This window comes from Triticum urartu, chromosome 4A (assembly GCF_056163025.1).
Source record: "Triticum urartu cultivar PI428250 chromosome 4A, HENAU_Tu73, whole genome shotgun sequence".
Taxonomy (NCBI): Eukaryota; Viridiplantae; Streptophyta; class Magnoliopsida; order Poales; family Poaceae; genus Triticum; species Triticum urartu.
In genome coordinates this window covers 316,258,150-316,278,606 of record NC_141876.1, presented here as the reverse complement: position 1 = coordinate 316,278,606, position 20,457 = coordinate 316,258,150, and the positions used below count along the sequence as shown (strand labels likewise).

The following is a 20,457-nucleotide window of genomic DNA, read 5'->3' as shown; positions in this document are numbered from 1 at the left end:
ACAGAATAATCTCCATTCTCCATAATGGAGACTCGGGGCCTATCTTGTTTTATGATATTTTACCTAAGAGAAGGTAGTAGTTCGTATGAGAGAGAAGTAGGTCCTAAATACAATGTGTTATTATGTGTACAATGTGTTAGCTAGAGTTGATGATGATGAGGAGTTGTGATTATGACTAGTGACCAGCTTACTATATGATGTCCCGTTGATGAAATTGATGATCATGAGTAGGTGTTATATGACAATGATGTATTATGATATAAGTTGTTAATGATATAATGATGATGATATTTATTATATTATTGGGTGAAAGAACCGTGGACTAGTTTCAAGTGGATGGACATCCACTTGAAACTAGTCCACAGTTCTTTCACCTAGTGATGTAATAACTCATTATGATGTAAAAACAAACTCTAAATTGTTGATGTATGAAAACTTGTATAAAGGTGTATAGATACAACATGAAATAAAAAGAAATATAATATGGAATAGTAGTAGCGTGGGCTACGAGAGGCGCTACTAGTAGTTACCAATAGCGTATTTTCAGGGAAGTGCTACTACTAAGTGGATATAGCAGTAGCGCGGTTCAGCCCACGCTACTGCTAAGCTTTAGCTGTAGCGTCGTACTAGTAGCGCCGCCACCCGCGCTACTAGTATGCCTAAAACCCATGCTACTGCTAGGCTTTTCCCTAGTAGTGTCTCGGTGCCGTGTTAATGCAAGAGAAGAAAGTTGTGGCCTATACTTCTCGTCAGTTGAAGCCCAACGAAAGGAACTACCCCACTCACGATCTTGAGTTGGCGGCAGTTGTCCATGCATTAATAACATGGAGCCATCTCTTGTTGGGAAGGCAAGTGGACATTTTCACCGATCACAAGAGCCTCAAATATATCTTCACTCAACCCAACCTCAACCTCCGGCAAACTCGTTTGGTCGAAATGATTCAAGAGTACAATCCAAGTATTGAATATACTCCAGGCAAGGCGAATGTGATTGCAGATGCTTTGAGCGGGAAGGCTTATTGCAGCAGCTTAATTCTCAAGCCATTCCAACCGGATCTTTGAGCTTTTCACAAGCTCAACCTCCAAGTTGTTCCTCAAGATTTTCTTGCCAACCTTCAAGTCACTCCAACTTTGGAAGACCAAATTTGTGAGGCACAACTCCTTGATACCATGGTGAAGAAGGTGAAACATGGTATTGCCAAGGGTTTATCCAAAATACAAGTGATATTGCATTGATGACAGAGACACTTCATTCTTTGAGGACCAGATTGTGGTCCCCAAAGGTGATCTAAGGAAGGTCATAATGAACGAAGCGCACAATTCTCTTCTTTCCATTCATCCAGGCAGTTCGAAGATGTACCATGACCTCAAGCAATCGTATTGGTGGACTCGGATGAAGCGAGAGATTGCTCAATCCGTGAATGAATGTGATGTCTGTCGAAGGGTGAAAGCAGAACATCAATGACCAGCTGGTCTCCTCCAACCTCTTGTTATTCCAGAATGGAAGTTCGATCATATCGAATGGACTTTGTCACTGGATTTCCCAAGTCCAAGCGTGGGAATGATGCTATCTTCGTTGTCATTCACAATCTTACAAAAGTGGCTCATCTCCTTCCAATCAAAGAATCTATCATGGCATCTCAGTTGGCAGAGCTATACACCTCTAGAATTGCCTCGTTACACGGTATTCCGCAATTGATCTCTTCAGACCGCAGAAGCATTTTCACTTCCAAGTTCTGTGACTCCTTCCAGAAGGCCATGGGCACCAACATTCGCTTCAGCACGGCTTTCCATCCTCAAACAAGTGGCCAAGTTGAGCGAGTCAATCAAATCCTCGAAGACATGCTCAGATCTTGTGTCATCTCTTTCTGCACGAAATGGGAAGATTGTCTTCCATATGCCGAGTTCTCCTACAACAACAGCTTCCAAGCAAGTTCGGGGGCCCCGGATGTAACATTCCATAATTGTAACTCCAACTCTTGCCATTTACGGCTAAGTTATATGTTATATCCTCCGTGGTTAGGTTTTGTCTTTGTTTTGTGTTTTGTTCATGTCATGCATTTCATCTCATGTCATCATGTGCATCTCATTTGCATTCGTGTTCGTCTCATGCATCCGGTCATTTTCCCCGTTGTCCGTTTCGGAATCCGACACTCACACATGCACCCGTTGCACCCCTCAGATCTCGTTTCATGAGCGGGAGAAAATTGTTCTCAGAATGGAGCGAGATTTGTCGAGTGGCCCTGGTACACCACCGGTAGACCGTCTGTCAAATTTTGTTCCATTTGGAGGTCGTTTGATGCCCCAATGGTTAACCGGGTAACCGTAAAAACCCCTCTCTCATTGCATCCCAGCACCCCTCCAAAACAGCCAACTAGCCCATGTAAACCCCCTCCATGCTATTCGTCGTTGGATCAAGATCGTGCGGGCGAAAACCGCACCTCATTTGGACTCTCCTAGCTCCCCCTACCTATAAATAGGCCTCCCCCTCCAAAATTCACGGGCAAAACCTAGTCTTCCCCTTCCTCCGCGCGCCGGACACGTCCGCGCCGCCGCCCCCGGTGAATCACGGTCTGCCATGTCACTGCGTTACCGACCCTGCTGCCGCGGCCCGCCCGAGCCCGTGGGAGGCCCTCCCCGGCCCGGCTCCCCACGCCGCTCCCCGCGCTCGCCCGCCGCCACCCGTGCTCACCGACCGCCGCCGCCTTTCCCTACCGCCGCCGCACCGGAGTGCCTCGCCGCCCTGCACCGCCACCTCGCCGTTGCCGGTCGCCACCCTCGCCGACCGGATCCGGCGAGCCCCGCACCGGATCCGCCGACCGGATCCGGCCGTCCCGACCTTGCCGGCGCAACTCCGACCATCCTCCGGCGAGATCCGCCGCCGCCTCGTAATCCGCGCCGGGTCAACCCTAGATCTGGAGTGGTATATTTCCTCTAAGTCCCGAATCCTTCACATCGTGTGACCCTCTTTGACATGTCATATCTCCATGCATATAGCTCCGTTTTGTGCATATGATATATCGAAATGTTCGTCTCATGATGATCTTCACATTGGTGTCACTTGAATGCATGTTACTGTCCATATTGATGCCCTAACCTTCGTTGCAAAAGTGCTATATGATGTTGTCTGCTGGAATTCATCATAACTTGTTGATTTTCATTTTCATAGCATTTTGTGTGTGCATCGTTTGAGCATCATGTCTACATGTTTTAGGAGCACCTTCATGTCATCTTTAAAGTGGTGCAAGCCTTGTATTTTTATGAGCTATGTGGTGACTAGCACAAGCATGCAAAGTGGGCCACATGATGTTGCTGATTTCAGACAGTATTTCTACCAAGTCTTTTCTTGTTACATTATGTTGTTATGTTGTCTTGTTGCCTCAAGTAGATCTATGCATATTTTGATGAACTTCGGTAAGAGTGTTTTGAATATATGGTTATGCTCTACCCATTCATGCCTCTGGTTGTAATTATGGAGTAGTGTAGCTTGTCATTACCATGCTCTACTTTTGCTAAATATTGTTGCTGGCAGATTGTTAACATGAAGTGCATTTGTGCCATTCGTTTTGCTAGTGACCCATGCACCCTATGAATTTGCTCTTGCCATGTTTAGCTTCATTAATGTGTCTTCTTACTGTTGGTTACCTTTTGATGCCATGAAATTCTTTGTGGTGAGTGGCATGAGCTTGCAAAGCTGCTATCATGAATTCGTTTCTGCCATGCTATGTTTTTCTACTAAGTCTGAAACTGTTCATATCATTTGCCATGTTTGCATTGATGCTACCATCTTTTCTGTTCATCTTTGGATAAAGTTCAGTAAGGGAGTTTTGTTCATTTCCATTAGTACTAGCATGCCATGCCTTTGTTTGCCATTATATATTCCTGTAGCATGTTGTTTGCTAGCTCTAAACATTGCTACCTGATGCTGATTATGCCATGTTTAGTATTTTCACTAAGTCTGTGAAATTGTTATCATTTGCATTTTTGCCATGCTATTTTAGGCTCGTTCTAGTGAGTTCTAGCAGGAGCTCAGTGTTCATGATTTGTAAAGCTTCACTTTTACTTTACCTCCATGTGTTTTGTTGCCATGTTGGAGTGTTGTAGCATAGTGTCTTTATGCATCTTAACTGCTATGATGTTGTTAAGCGCAGATTTGCATCGTTCTTGTTTTGCTCGTCATTTGCAAACCGTCATCCGTTTCCAGTGATCCTTATATCGATTTCGACCGGAATCACTCACTCTTTCTGATGGCATGCTTGGTTTGCCAAGTTGATGCCATGATCATCCTTTCCCTTCCGGAGTACCCATATGCATTGCACATCATATCTTGCATTCCATGCCATGTCTTGCATCATGTTGCTTGTGCATTGCATCGTGATTGATTGTTGTTCCATTGCTTGTGTTATTGCTTTGGGTAGAGCCAGGAGACGAGTTCGTGAACGAGGATCCTGTTAAGTACGTTTACGAGGAGCAAGCTTTCGACAACCCTGAGAACTTTGCAGGCAAGATGATCATTACCCCCGATATCACTTATATCTTTGCTTGCTAGTTGTTCGTTCTATCACTATGTCGCACTAACTACCACTTGTTTATCACGCCTCCCATATTGCCATGTCAGACTCTAACCCACCTTCCTAGCAAACCGTTATTTGGCTATGTTACCACTTTTGCTCAGCCCCTCTTATAGTGTTGCTAGTTGCAGGTACCTGCAGGTTGTTCCATGTTGAAACATGGATATGTTGGGATATCACAATATCTCTTATTTAATTAATGCATCTATGTACTTGGTAAAGGGTGGAAGGCTAGGCCTTTTGCTTGTTGTTTTGTTCCACTCTTGCCGCTCTAGTTTCCGTCATACCGGTGTTATGTTCCTGGATTTTGCGTCCCTAACACGATGAGGGTTTACGGCTCTTGATAGTTCGCTTTGAAATAAAACTCCTCCAGCAAGGCCCAACCTTGGTTTTACCATTTGCCTAATAACAACTAAAACTTGCATAGGGACTTTCCGGACCCCGTGGACCTAATCAACCCCCCCCCCCCCCCCCCCGTGCCAGTGCTCCTCATGAGTGTTGGTCCAAAGTAGAGCATCGTGCGGGACCGCCCCTTGGCAACTTGGGTTATGTTGGTACATGTACGTTTAGCTCATCCGGTGTACCCTGAGAACGAGATCGCACTACTCCTATCAGGCTAGGTCGGTGCATCGGGAGGTCTTGCTGGACTAGTTTTACCATTGTCGAAATATCTTGTGCACCGGGATTCCGTCTGATCGGAGGGTCCCGCGATGGAGGATTGTCTCCGCGGATCGTGAGCTTGTCATGGGCTAAGTTGGGACACCCCTGCAGGGTTTAAACTTTCGAGAGTCGTGCCCACGGTTATGTGGCAGATGGGAATTTGTTAATATCCGGTTGTAGAGAACTTGACACTTGACTTATTTAAAAGACACCAACCGCGTGTGTAACCGTGATGGTCTCTTTTCGACGAGGTTCGGGAAGAGAACACGGTGGGGTTGTGTTTGAACCTAAGTAGTTCAGGATCACTTCTTGATCACTTCTAGTTTACGACCGTTGCGTAGTTTCTCATCCTACTCTTGTACTCGTATATCAGCCACCATATTTGCTTAGCGCTTGCAGCAGCTCCACCTCATAACCACATCCTACCCATAAGCTTAAATAGTCTTGATCTTGTGGGTTTTGAGATTGCTGAGTCCTCGTGACTCACAGATACTACCAAAACAGTTGCAGGTGCCAAGGATGTGCAAGCCTGCTCGTTGCGGAGGCAGGTGACATTCACCGTGGCAGGCACCTTCTTCTTGAGCCGCTCGGACTCCTTAACGCGGAGCCGAAGCGCCTTGGCATTTTTGCGATGGCGGCAATGGGCGTCCGTCTCCGCTAAGGTTAATGACCGATGAATGAAGTCCTGGAGGAGGTCGTCCTCCGACTCGGCAAGCATGGACCTACAGGACCCCAATACCGTAGCGGTAGAACCTGCCTCTACCGCCCTGTGTGCGACCCACTACCTTGCGTGGTGTGCAGCCTGCGCCTCTGATTAGGGTGTCTGTCTCCGCGGGCTTGGCGATGTGAGAATGAGCACCCAACGCCAACCGGGAGAAGGGGTGACAGAGGAGGCGACGGGCACGAACCGATGGAGGGCAAATTTTTGGTCGTCCTGGCGTCGCTCGATTCCTCTACCAACAAGACGACCCAGTCGGCGGGGTCCACCTTCCTGTCAGAGCTAGGGTAGTGGATGGGAGTGGAGTGAGAAAGGGAGCGGAGCGAACGAGAGTGAGCTAGGGTTTGGGTCCTGGTAGGGGTGGGCACGAGGTGGGCCAACATAGGCCAGTCTAATGTGGCGTCGCGTCCACTCCACCACGTATCCGCCCCGCCTATGGGCTGGGTTTGAGGGATGTCAGACAACTCAGGCATTTGGATTGGGCATGTGCGTGTGTGTAGGGTGGGGGCCGGGGGGGGGGGGGGGGGGGGGAGGGTTAAAAAAATTCCCAGGCGGTGATCGGGTTGGCGGGTTTGTCGAACATTATAGATTCAAGCCATGAAATGCACAGAAATTCCAAGTGTATCTTATAAACACAAGGACAAAACGTTCAATACGACCGATCACAAAGGTGCTGAAGCTCTTCAATCTGAGGAAAACAAACTGCAGCCGAAGAGATGAAGATCCTGAATATACAGCGACAGACAAACGGTGTCACGAGCGATGTGTGTGTACTAAAGTATTTACCAGTACTTCTACTTCTAGTCACATATACAGCAGCCGCTTCTAGCACGGAAGGGGGGGGGGGGGGGGGTTGAGAGGGCGCGTTTTCACGCTGGGCAGATGCTCACGAACACAGGCAGCCTTCGCTGAGGGGCGCCACGGGGGCCGTACAGGCATTGGCTGATGGACGCGTTCTCCTCCTCGGTCGGCGGCCAGGCAAACGTCGCCCGTTGCACCGACGGCGCCTTCGATTCAGGCCGCTTTGGTGTCCACGAGAAGCTGGCCTGCGCTCTCGCAGGAGTGGCAGTGGCAGTGGTGGTGGTGGCGGCTCTAGGAGGCGTCAAGTACGGAGCGGCTGGTGGCCTCATGGGTATGGTCGTGACGCCGGCTGCCTGCAACGATGGGTGATAGGTTCTGGGGCTCGCCTGCATGTTGGGACCGGCACTCTGCACTGATCGCCCGCGCTGAAGTTCCACCTGCATTGTACGACAGGAAGCAGAACAGATATGGATCTGTCTTAAGTGGCATAATCACAATATATAAACTTAATCACAAGAACAGACATACATAATATAAACGCATCACCAGAGCTACACTGATATTCGGTACTCCTATTATGTCTTGCCAACCAAAAAGAGGCAAGTGATAATTAACAGTTATGAACTCTAAAGTCTACAATTACATCTAAAAATGTTAAGGCCTCCATTGATGCATATAGGATAGTAATATCAATAGAAAAGAGATGTGATGTAATTTATAGGATAGGAATTTTTCTATTGAGTCAAGGCTAAATTTTTTTCTATGAAATACAAAGGATTAACTCCTTTCCTATAAAGGAATATGATTCTATTCCTACAAAACAAAGGGCTTCAAAGAAAATTTTCCTGTGACATTCTTAATTCCTACAAAATTCAGACCGGGTGGGCTGGGTCTATCGGAGTCCCACCTGGCAGCTGTCCCGCAAACCTTCTCCAGGTTTGCTTCCGGTTTATGGAAATACGGACGTGCGGACCGACCGGTCCACGGAAGTCTGATGAACCGCGTTGGAGGGCACTCACAACCTCAATATCGGACTCATAAAATTCCACCGCAAAAGGTGTTGAATCACTTTGGTGAATCAGCTCGGAATCCTACGCAGGGTTGAGACTGATTCAGAGCAAGCTACGACGACGCCTTCTAGGCCGGAAAAGCCATCTGCTCAAACCAGTTTGGTTCTGGATCGCAGAGGAGCTCCAGAAATCGTTGGAGGGGGATTTTGGAGAAGTTTGATGCGATGACGACCAATGTGAAGGTGAACAACAAGGACATCAGTGATTTGCGGCTGTAGATCGACGACTGTCGTTGAGGATATCGACGGCGTCAAGAGCCACCTCGGAATCAAGGGACTGTATTACTGGCACGGAATGAACCATTGATCCCAGGTCACCACATAACCAAGTTTTAGATACCAAGATAACTAACACTGTTGTATTGTGACAACAATTTCAGAGTTTCAGAATGTTCATCAGCCAAGATAACCAACTTTTAGATACCAAGAAACTGTTAGATTATAAACAGGAACAAAGCATCTATCCCTGAATGGTTTAAAATAACATGTCCTTAATATACTCTGTTATTTTATTGTAAGACTGAAGTTGACAGTTGTTATCATTTTCAGAAAGTGGCTAGCAACAATTCGCAAATGGTTCACTTCTGAAAATATTCATGAGGCATCCCTAAAATTGTTTTGTCAGAAATTGGGTAGCACCCAAACAAAGAAAAGAAAGACGAGTCTGAAAAACAACATAGTATTTTCTTGCCATTCCTTGAACAACAAAGAAATCTTTTAACAGTAAGCAAAAGAGAAACTGCGGTTGAGCCTCGTTTAGAATTTACGCAGAGAGTATAACCAAACAAAAAAAAATCATGTGACAAGTTCAGAATTGCAAAGGCACCATATAAAATCAAACACATTTAAATCTTATCTAAATCCCGCGGTACGAGCAATATTTACCTCAGAATGTCTTGGATTCATGGCTTGCACCACACAAGACTCCTTCCCATATGAAAACTGCAGAATCAACGACAAAAGAGAAACAACTCATCAGATTATGCATATCCGTGGGCAGCCTCATTCAAGCCCCCTCAAGAAATCTACTTTCCACAATCAGTTCCTTTACAGGCATGATTTGGTATTACTAATTCCAGACTACGAACTTGGCAAGGGTGGGGAAAACTTCCCCATCCTTTTATTGTCCACATGTTTCCTCCTCCTCTTTTTCTAAAACAGAAAAACTCTCCCCTTATTTTGGCTTCCAGATGGATAAATACAGGAGTTTTCGTGCACCATTGGTAGGATAGGACATAGGACTACGGGTCAACTACATTCAGCTAGTCAGTACCACACTTGTTGTATTCCCAAGTCCTAACAAACATTGTGAGTGTTAGATAATGTTTATACGTAGCTTCTGTGTATACCCTGTATCTTGTATTTATGCACTTTGTGTACCCTTATATATATATGAGAGGTAATATCACCGTAAGTCATAGAACTTGCGTTCAATGTTCAGTTTGGTGCTACAATTTTAAAAATACGGATTTGTTGTCATCTAACTTGACATCGCGTGCAAATATGGTCACAAAATACGCGTGCTGACGTATCAAGGTGTATGGCCCCACCTGTTAGTGAGTGGTGGCGCTCAGCTTACTTAATTGTTGCACAAAACACCCTTACAATTTTTTAATTTACGGGAAAAGCCAACCACACTGTACTGCATATAGGTACGTAAATGTTTGAATTCAGCATTTTGCATAATTTAAATATAAGTTGCGAGTCTATACATTTTGGATTCGTTAAACATATTTATTTAACAAACATTTTCAATGTCGGTATTAACTATTTTTTTATATAATACACAAGTGTATATTTAAATGTTTTTATGTACTAATGATAGTTTTTATGTATAATATTCTTAGAACATAACTTTATTAATTACGTTTTACAAATATCTTGAAGAAATAGCAAATGCAAAATGAGCCGCAATATGTTAAAAAATAAGCCATCAGCGCGATCACCTTCCGAAAGACACGCATCTTGTGTATACTGCCAGAGAGAGCCAGCCAGAGACAGACGGAGAAAGAACAGATTTCCATGCATAGGAGCTTCATTGATGAAATGTCCCTGTATTTACTGCTATGTCAAACCATCCTGATGTGCAATTAGTATCACTTACATTGTTTTACCACTCCACATGTAAGTACTGTGTGTTTCTTAGAAGAAAAAACTTGTAAGTACTGTGTTGATGGCATTATATGTTGATCTTAATGCGTCAACCTACCTGGACATGACTTCTCGTCCTGCTTAACGGAATCACTGTAGCAGTGCGCGCCTCTACATGTTTCAGGTAAAATAGCTTAAATGGGCTGCAGATGTACATCCACTGCTCATAGATGCAAAAAAATAAATATCATTTAAGCTCTCAGTACATCTAACTTAGCTATCCATACGTTACATGCAAACAGGGATGGCTTGTTGGCTAGAGTGGCTTCTGTGGTGAACATTGGTCGTGGGTTGGATTCCAGGCTCTCCCCCATTTTTCACTAATTTGACTTTTTGGAAATAAAAAAATGTGAGGGTGTTTTGTGCAAAAATAAGTCCATCATGCGTCACCACTCACTAACAGGTGGGGCCATACACCCTGATACATCCAAATGCATATGTTGTGACCGTATTTACACGCGATGTCAAGTTAGATGACCACAAATCCGTATTTTCAAAGTTCTAGCACCAAACTGAACATCGAGCGTAAGTTCAATGACTCCTGGTGATATTATCTCTATATATGAGATAGCCACATCCGTATTGGGTGTCGAGCAGTTTCCCAAACCCTAGTTTTTACATGGTATCAGTTTAGGTTTCGATCGCTTCCGCTCTGTCCCGATCGCCCTCGACCCCGATCGCCTCCGATGCCATCCGGCCCGGCAGCCGCCGCCCTGGCCTCTCTGTTCCTGGCCGCTCGGCCACTATTTCCCTTGGTAGGCGCGCCTGGTCCGCTGCTGCCCCGCCGTCGCCGTCTTTGCCAAACGCGGCTCTACGCGGCCGCGGCCGCGGTGCCGTCGCATGGCCCGCGGCTGCATACGGCGCCCCACCCCCGGCCGCATACGGCGCACTACCCCCGGCCGCATACAGCGCAGCAGCCCCGGTCACGTACAGCACGTCACCCGCGGTTCCACACAGTGCGTCGCCCGCGGATTCCTACGACGTATTTGCGGCGCCCTACAGCGTTGCACCGGCGATCTACGGCAGGTACCAGCCGGCTCCTCCGATCGCACCGTACTATGGTGCATCTGCTCCGTCCTATGGTGCTTCCCCGGCACCGTATCCTCCGCCTGCTGCGGCTTCTTCGATCATGTCGCCGGCGCCTGGTGGTGGTCCGCATCAGGGCTACTACGCGCCACCTCTGTCGGATCATGTCGCCGCTGCTGCACCGTTCTACTTCACGCATCTCATCCCGGTGAAGCTCACGACGGATAACTATCTGTCATATCTGTCGTGGCGTGCACAGGTGTTGCTTCTTCTCCGCAGTCGCTACTTGGAGGGCTTTGTTGATGGTACTCTGCCGTGCCCTTCGCCATATCATCCGGGGCATCATGCGTGGGTGGCTCAAGATCAAGCCATCATCTCTGCTATCCAGTCCTCTCTCGCGAAGGGAGTCTCGTCGCTGGTCATCTTTGCCGCTACGTCTCGGGACGTGGACGACTCTTCATACCAGTTTTGATTCGCAGTCCCAGACGCGTGCTCATGCTATTTGCACTGCGCTTGGGGAGGTGAAGCTTCATGACCTCATTGTCACTAACTACTTCAACAGGGTGACGAGTATGGCTGACACACTTGCTTCCATCGGCAAGGCTCTTGGTCCGGAGGAGTTCACCTCTTATGTGCTCAATGGACTGGGTGACGACTATGATAATTTGGTGGAGAATATCAATGGTCGTGACACTCCCATCCAGCCGCGTGAGCTGTACGCGCGTCTCCTTGCCACGGAACAGCGCATTCAGGCTTGCCGCTCTACGCCGAGTTTCCCTTCCGCCAACGCCAAAACGCATGGCAAGGGCAAGCCCTACAAGCAACCAACTGGTGGCAAACCTCCGTCGGCCGGGCCTAACTCGCGGAACTACACCACCTCTACGGGCGTCCGAGTCTGTGCCTGCTGCCCCTTATGTGGTGCTCAGGTCCCCTGCTAGCTGTGTGGGCTTGATGGTCACCTTGCTTCCCGTTGTCATCGTCGCTTCAAGCAAGATTTTTTTGGGGATCGAAACAATGGCAAGGGTAATGAGAAGCAGGCTGCCCTGGCGAGTCATGAGCAGGGTCACAATCCTTCCTATTATGTTTATGCATCGTGGTACATGGATACGGGAGCTACCAATCACCTGACGAGTGAGATGGGCAAGCTCTCTACACAGGAGCCGTACCGTAAACATGATCAGGTTCGCATCGCTAATGGGGAAGGTATGCACATCTCACATATTGGTCAAGCATCACTTCTTACACGTCGATCCACACAATTACGTCTTCTTAATGTCCTTCATGTTCCCTCTGTTTCACGTAGTTTGCTTTCACTTCCTAAACTTACTCGTGATAATAATGTTCTTGCCGAATTCCATCATTTTCATTTTTTGTTAAAGACCGAGACACGAGGGACGTACTTCTTAGAGGTCGACTGCACAATAATGGTCTCTATGCACTTGATGTGCCACCAGCTCAGTGCTTTCGGCGGTGTTCGTGTGTCTCCATCACATTGGCATGCGCACCTTGGTCATCCTGCCACTCCTATCATTCGCCATGTACTTCATCAGCTTCCAGTTGTGTCCAATAAACATGTTGATGCAATTTGTGATGCCTGTCGGCAAGGCAAGTCATCAACTTCCTTTTTCTGAGTCGAGTCGTGTAGTCAATAAACTGCTTGAACTTGTGTTTTTGGATGTATGGGGCCATGCCCAAACCTCTGTTAGTAGTCATAATTACTATGTCAGTTTTATTGATGCTTACAGTCGGTTCACTTGGCTTTATCTTCTTAAACGCAAGTCTGATATGTTTAATGTTTTCTTGCAATTCTAAGCGCATGTTGAGCGTCTGCTCAGTCACAAAATCATTCATGTGCAATCCGATTGGGGGGGGGGGGGGGGTGTTAATTTCACAACCTCAATGCATTCTTTAATAAGCTTAGAATTACACATCGTGTGTCTTGTCCTCATACACATCAGCAAAACGGTGTAGCTAAGCGTAAGCATCGCCATATAGTTGAGACTGGTCTTGCTTTGCTTGCCCATGCCTCCGTTTCTTTCCGATTTTGGAGTGATGCGTTTTCCACCGCATGCTTTCTCATTAACAAACTCCCTACACGACTCCATCAGATGAAACACCACTTGAACTCTTGCTGAATGAAATTCCTGATTATACGTTTCTCAAGGTCTTTGGGTGTGCGTGTTGGCCACATCTTCGTCCATATAACCAACGCAAGCTGGAGTTTTGGTCTAAACAGCGCGTGTTTTTTTATTATAGTTCTCTTCATAAAGGGTACAAGTGTCTTCATGTTCCCTCTAACCGCGTCTACATCTCTCATGATGTGGTGTTTGATGAGAATGTTTTTCCTTTTTCCGCACTTCCGGTCACCTCCACCACTACCATTGCACCTGAGAAATCTGTTTTACCTTTGTTTGGTCAATTTGTTGATGCTGCATATACCCCCTTGTTGCTACCTAACCATGGTGCAGGTACTGGGCGAGGAGAACACCTCGAGCTTCCGGATGAGCAGCCGCCTGCGTCCCTTCGGACGTCCATTGAGCCCGCTCGCGACGCCCCTCTGTCACCTGGCTCGCCGACGGGGCTGGTCGAGCTAGGCCCTGCCACCTCGGTCCAGCATGGGGCTAGCAACGCGTTGGCCGAGCCGGCCAAGCCGGTCAAGCTGGCCGAACCAGCTTCGCCTGAGCCAGCCTCTGTCGCGGGGGCCGAGCCGGCGTCCACGCCTTCCTTGCCAGGCCGGTCGCCTGGCACGACTGGCTCTACGTCTGGGGAGTGGTCTGCATCGTCATCGCCATCTTCATCAACTCCGTCTCCGCCGCCACCTCCGCCACTTACCGCTATTCTGCGTCCTCGTACGCGCAGTCATAGTGGTATTGTTCGGCCGAAGGAGCGCACTGACGGCACGGTTGTGTGGATTGCGGCGTGTATGGCACAGACAGATGCTGATCCCACTGCTGAGCCTCGGCATTTTCAGGCGGCTCTTCGGATTCCTCATTGGCGCAGTGCCATGGAGCAGGAGTTTCAGGCACTACAGAGGAACGATACTTGGCGCTTGGTTCCTCCTGTGTCTGGTGTCAACATCATTGACTCCAAGTGGGTGTTTAAGGTAAAGAAGCATGCTGATGGTTCTATTGAGCAATACAAGGCATTGTTAGTGGCCAAAGGGTTTAAACAATGGTATGGTCTTGATTATGAGGATACCTTCAGTCCAGTTGTCAAACCTACCACCATTCGTCTGCTTCTGTCCTTGGCTGTTGCCAAAGGGTGGTCTCTGCGTCAACTTGATGTTTGGAATGCTTTTCTCCATGGGGTCTTGGAGGAAGAGGTTTACATGCAGCAACCTCCAGGTTTTGTTGATTCTGCTTGTCCGCATCATTTGTGTCGTCATGTTGAGGCGCTTTATGGACTTAAGTAGGCTCCTCGTGCATGGCATGCCTGACTTGGCTCGGTTCTTCGACGTCTTGGATTTGCTCCGTCCACTGCCGACACGTCTCTGTTCCTGTTCCATCGTCCTGAGGTTACTATGTACCTGCTGGTTTATGTTGATGACATTATTCTTATTAGCTCCTCAATGACTGCCGCTGATCGTCTGATGTCTGCTCTGAGTGGTCATTGCTGTCAAGGATCTGGGTGCTCTCCATTACTTCCTTGGTCTGGAGGTTTCACGGTCCCCTGCTGGCCTGACTCTCACTCAGCATAGGTATTCCTTGGACTTGCTGCGACGTGCTGGTATGTTGCAATGCAAGCATGCTACCACCCCTATGTCTGCGACTGATTGGTTATCAGCCTTGGATGGTGCCTTGCTTCCTTCAGATGATGCTACAGAGTACCGCAATATTGTTGGTGGCTTGCAGTACTTCACTATCACACGGCCGGACATCTCCTATGCGGTAAACCGTGTGTGCCAGTATCTTCATGCTCCTCGGACTTCACACTGGTCAACTCTGAAGCATATACTGCGTTATCTCTCTCATACTGTCTCCTATGGCTTGCATGTTCAGTCTACCTCCTCGAGTGCTCTCTCGGTGTTCTCTAACGCAGATTGGGTTGGGAGCCTGGATGATCGGAGATCAACGGGGGGCTATGCTATCTTCTTTGGTCGCAACTTGATTGCTTGGAGTGCACGCAAGCAGGCCACAATATCTCGGAGTAGCACTGAAGCAGAGTACAAGGCAGTTGCCAATGCCACGGCTGAGCTCATTTGGGTACAGCCTCTGTTGAGAGAGTTGGGAGTCTCTCAAGAGCAGCCACCGGTTCTTTGGTGTGATAATATTGGTGCGACGTATCTTTCATCTAATCCAGTTTTTCATGCTCGTACCAAGCACATCGAAATTGACTATCACTTTATGAGGGAACGTGTTGCACAAAAGCTTCTTCATATCAAGTTCATCTCCTCCAAAGATCAACTTGTTGACATCTTCACGAAGCCACTTCCACAACCTCAGTTTGAAGGTTGTAGGCGCAATCTTAACTTGCTTTGTACTTTAGGCCACAGTTAAGATTGAGGGAGGGTGTTAGATAACGTTTATACATAGCTTCTGTGTATACCATGTATCTTGTATTTGTACACTTTGTGTACCCTTATATATATGAGATAGCTACACCCGTATTGGGTGTCAAGCAGTTTCCCAAACCCTAGTTTTTACAGCGAGCAACTACAGAACATGGTTTCCAGTAAGCAAAGCGTGCAAGCTTATTCGATGTACTCTTGGTCTGCCTTGATGAACTCCTAAAATGCTTTAATCTACTGAAACAATTGCTCCCAAATTTTCTTTTCATTTCCTATAACTTCTCAGTTTGCATTGGCTCTTTTCTCACTACTTGTCCAACTATAAAGCACCTAATCTCAGCATTCCTTTTTCCCTATTTGTAAACAGGATTAAAGCATAGCATGCAAAGTGATCTACCATACATCATTGTCATAAGTCATAACCCCTTTTTAAGAACTTAATTTTAAAAATCTTCATTAACTATTTAAGTCATGACTTAACTTCGTTTTCAGATTCATCAATGATGTTTATTTCCGTTAACACCACGCAATCTTCCAGACCATAAACCATACAGTTTTGCTAAAGCACAATGCGACCATGAAACCATAGCTCAACCAAACGCATCCGACAATATCACGGAAACAACATGACGAGCTCTCCCAAACACAAGCCGACAACAAGTGTGAATCGATTACCTGGAGACTGGAGCCGTGGCGACCGCTGCCGCCCGAGCCAGGGGAGTTGGTGTGGACCAAGCGTAGGTCAGTGAAGGAGGCGTAGCGCTTGGGGCCAGGGCTGAAGCCGTCGGCAACGAGCACACCATCCATGACGAGGACATCGTCATCGGTCGTAGGCGACCCTAGTGGAGAGCCATGAAAGAGGAGGCGCCCCATATTCGACATCGGAGAGAACTCGGGGTAGACACGGTGGTGACTGTAGCGGGGGTGCGGTTCATCTAACGAGAGGTCCAACCCTCCGGAAGACGACGACGACGAGGACGACCTCCCGCCATGACCGTCACCAGCAGCATCGTTGAAGGCCAGCATGAGGCGGGTGCCTGTCAACGGGGCCGACATGCGGCGGCGGCGCCTCGCTGACGCGTCCACTGATTGGCCGCCACTCCCGCCGCTGCCGGGGGTTGCGCCGACGCCGAGGTGGCGGGGGTCCATCGCTGCAGCGGAGGAAGCGGATTAGTGTTGCAGATTAGCAAAATTGCAGAAACGCGGTACTAAATGTCGACAATATACACGCGAAACAGTGCAGAGATCGTGATTTGTATCGGATCGCGTGGCCCAGCCGAAAATGGCTGAAGATTTTCCGTAACCTGGTTCGATTTGGCAGAGAGGGGATACCGGAAATTCAAACCATCAAAAACGTCCAACAGAACCGCACGAGCCCCCCTAAAAACACCAGTACGACTGCAGAAGTCAATCAATTCCAAGTCCAAGCGAAAATGGAGATTGAATTCATAAGCAACTGGATACACACCCAAAACGAGAACCCCTTAAACAAGTACCAGAAAGTATTTCCCCCAAATAAAATCCCCGAATGTGCGAGAACACAAGCATTCGGATGGAGCGAGCGAAGCACCTACCAGTGGTACTGCGGGCGTACCTTGCAGAGCCCACACCGTCGTTCGGCGCTCGCTCTCGCCGCTGGGGTGGTTCGGCTTCGCCGGAGGAGGGAAGAGAAGACGAGCCGCGGAAGGGGGGAACGGAGGTGGATCAGGAGCAGCTTCTTTTTCGATTTGTTTTTTGTTTTACGGAAAGGAGAAGCATAAATACGCGCGGCGCCTCTCAGCTATGGGTTTGAATTTTCAGCTGTGCACGCCGGCGGCGGAATCAAATGGATTGATTTCATTCGTTAGGTCGAGATCTCTGCGTCCTCCTTAATTTTGTTTTTTTAGCTTAGCATCCTCCTTAACATTTTTCTTTAGTAACGCGTCCTCAATAACTTTTTTTTGGGTGCCTCCTAACGTGGCCCACTAAAGTTTGTAAGAGCATCTAGAACCGGACATTTCATTTCCGCCCCAAACATTCGGCGGCCTGCCACTATTCGGACGCAAATTTAACACATATTCAAACTCGGCAAATTTAGCACTCACGTCCGGACCGACCGACACTTCTCGTACCTGGCTCATATTTAGGACAGATATAGGCACGCCCGGACGCGCATACCATGTTGGCTCCGACAAGCCAAAAGCTACAAAATTACAGGCACACGATGCGCTTATTCTGTGTTCTTACCTGCGTATAAAAGGCTAAAAGCAAGAGAAAGCCAGATTTTTTAACATCTCAATTTTCAATTTGAATGCTTATTTATATATCATTCATTTTGCATCCATGTTTTAATGCATATGGAGTTTATATTATTGACTCAAGAAACTTTATGAAACTCATGGACCATAAGGGGAGTTGAAAGTTATATGAATAAATGGTGAAGATTTGCGAAAGTTTTCAAATATTCATTTCCATTTATACAAATAAAATAAAGAGAGAAGAAAACATTACTTCTTCAAAATTAGAAATGAAATAGTGGAAATTGAAATTTGAGATAAAAAATTATTTATTTGGATTTGCTTGCAAATTATTTTATTGCTAATTTTATTAGTATAGCAAAAATATTTATTTTCTAAAATTGCGTTTAGGCATGTTAAAAAGTTTAGTCTTTTTCTATGTTCGACTATTGCTGTAAATTAGAAATAGAAAAGATTTTGTTTAAAAAATGGGAAATCTAACGCAGGTCGGTGCTAGCCGCCAGGCCCAGCCGGGTCCCGAGCTACGGCCCATCTCCACCCACGGCTTGCCCTCGCCCGAAATCGCTACGAGTCGGTCTCCTGCACCCTCTCTATCTCTCGCTAGGCTCTCTCTCCTACACGCGCACGACGCCATGGCCGCTGTTCAACCTCGGGATTCTATCCTGAGCGCTCGCCCCCTTCTCTAGGACTCATGTCCTATAAGTACCCACGACCCCTCTCATTCGAACCCCTCAAAAACCCCTCGCCAAAACCCTCTCGAGTCCACGTCCATACCATCCCAATCTCCGCCGGAGCCGAGCCCTTCCGTCGTTGTGTCCAATGCCGGTGACTTCCCACACGACACCTCGATCTGTCCATCGGTTTCCCTCGACCTTGCGCTTTGTTTTGACATCTTCAACAGCATCATCTCCTCTAATACCCTAGTTCATCCTTTGTGTTCAATCTTGTTACCGGAACTATAGATTGGTGCTTGTGGGTGACTAGTAGTGTTGATTACATCTTGTAGTTGATTACTATATGGTTTATTTGGTGGAATATTATATGTTCAGATCCAATATGCTATTTAATACCCCTCTGATCTTGAGCATGATTAACATTTGTGAGTAGTTACTTTTGTTCTTGAGGTCACAGGAGAAATCTTGTTGCAAGTAATCATGTGAATATTATATGTGTTCGATAGTTTGATGGTATGTATGTTGTGATTCCCTTAGTGGTGTCATGTGAACGTCGACTACATGACACTTCACCATATTTGGGCCTAAGGGAATGCATTGTGGAGTAGTTATTAGATGATGGGTTGCGAGAGTGAAGCTTAAACCCTAGCTTATGCGCTATTCCGTAAGGGACCGATTGGATCCAAAAGTTTAATGTTATGGTTAGAATTTATTCTTAATACTTTTCTTATAGTTGCGGATGCTTGCGAGGGGGTTAATTATAAGTAGGAGGTTTGTTCAAGTAATAACAACACCTAAGCACCGATCCACCCACATATCAAATTATCAAAGTAGAGAACGCAAATCAAACCAACATGATGAAAGTGACTAGATGAAATTCCCGTGTACCCTCAAGAACAGTTTGCTTATCGTAAGAGATTTTTTTGGCCTGTCCTTTGCCTCAAAAGGATTGGTCTACCTTGCAGCACTTTTGTTACTATTATCGTTACTTGCTCGTATCTTGCTATCAAATTACTCGCTACTTGCAATTTCAGTGCTTACCGGCATTACCTTGCTGAAAACCACTTGTCATTTCCTTCTACTCTTCGTTGGGTTCGACACTCTTACTTATCGAAAGGACTACGATTGATCCCCTATACTTGTGGGTCATCAAGGCTCTTTTCCGGCGTCGTTGTTGGGGAGTGAAGCGCTCTTGGTAAGTGGAAATTGGTAAGGAAAAATTATTACTACGTGCTGAAATTTATTGTTACTTGTTACTATGGAAAACAATCCTTTGAGGGGTTTGTTCGGGGTATCTTCACCTCGACCGGAACCATAATTAGTTACCCCTCAACCTACTGCACCTACTGAAAATATTGAATATGAAATTCCTTCGGGTATGATAGAACAACTGCTAGCTAATCCTTATGCAGGAGATGGAACCGAACATCCTGACATGAACTTGATATATGTGGAAGAAATTTGTGAATTGTTTAAGCTTGCAAGTTTACCCTGAGATGAAGTTAAGAAGAAGTTTTTCCCTTTATATTTGAAGGGAAAAGCATTGGCATGGTATAGGCTATGCGATGATATTGAATCTTGAAATTGGAATTTATTGAAATTGGAGTTTCACCAAAAAATTATCATATGCATCTAGTTTGTCGGGATCAGAATTATATATATAATTTTTGGCCTCGTGAAGGAGAAAGTATCGCTCTAACTTGGGGGAGGCTGAAGTCAATGTTATATTCATTCCCCAATCATGAGCTCTCAATAGAAATTATCATTCAGAATTTTTATGCTCGGCCTTCTCATGATGATCGATCCATGCTTGATACTTCTTGTACGGGTTCCTTTATGAAGAAGATATTGAATTCCGGTGGGATCTTTTGGAAAGAATTAAACGCAACTCTGAATATTGGGAACTCGGCGAAGGTAAAGAGTCGGGTATTAAGCTTAAGTATGATTGTGTTAAATCTTTTATGAATACCGATGCTTTCCAGAAGTTTAGCACTAAATATGGACTTGACTTTGAGATAGTAGCCTCCTTTTGTGAATCTTTTG

General features: G+C 46.6%; 1 protein-coding gene and 1 pseudogene across 2 annotated transcripts; one reads left to right on the top strand and one right to left on the bottom strand.

Annotated features, from left to right (window-relative positions):
- Positions 1-6,592: 6,592 nt before the first annotated feature.
- On the bottom strand, positions 6,593-17,343 carry LOC125551706 (uncharacterized). Of its 2 annotated transcripts, none has more exons than XM_087518314.1 (4): positions 17,078-17,343; positions 16,179-16,654; positions 8,705-8,761; positions 6,593-7,187 (listed from the first exon to the last, which is right to left on the bottom strand). In XM_087518314.1, exons 2-4 carry the CDS (start codon positions 16,650-16,652, stop codon positions 6,819-6,821), a joined length of 900 nt encoding a protein of 299 aa, XP_087374440.1. In that variant the 5' UTR covers positions 16,653-16,654; positions 17,078-17,343; the 3' UTR covers positions 6,593-6,818. The 2 variants fall into 2 exon arrangements, with proteins under 2 accessions (XP_087374440.1, XP_087374441.1); XM_087518315.1 differs by having other exon boundaries at positions 17,098-17,343.
- On the top strand, positions 10,086-11,934 carry LOC147975694 (uncharacterized; annotated as a pseudogene).
- Positions 17,344-20,457: the final 3,114 nt, after the last annotated feature.

Coding starts and splice junctions, on each gene's coding strand:
- LOC125551706 (XM_087518314.1), bottom strand. CDS start 16,652: ATGGACCCCCGCCACCTCGGCGTCGGCGCAACCCCCGGCAGCGGCGGG. Junction 8,762..16,178: donor GCCACGGCTCCAGTCTCCAG/GTAATCGATTCA, acceptor TTGATTCTGCAG/TTTTCATATGGGAAGGAGTC. Junction 7,188..8,704: donor TGAATCCAAGACATTCTGAG/GTAAATATTGCT, acceptor CGTACAATGCAG/GTGGAACTTCAGCGCGGGCG.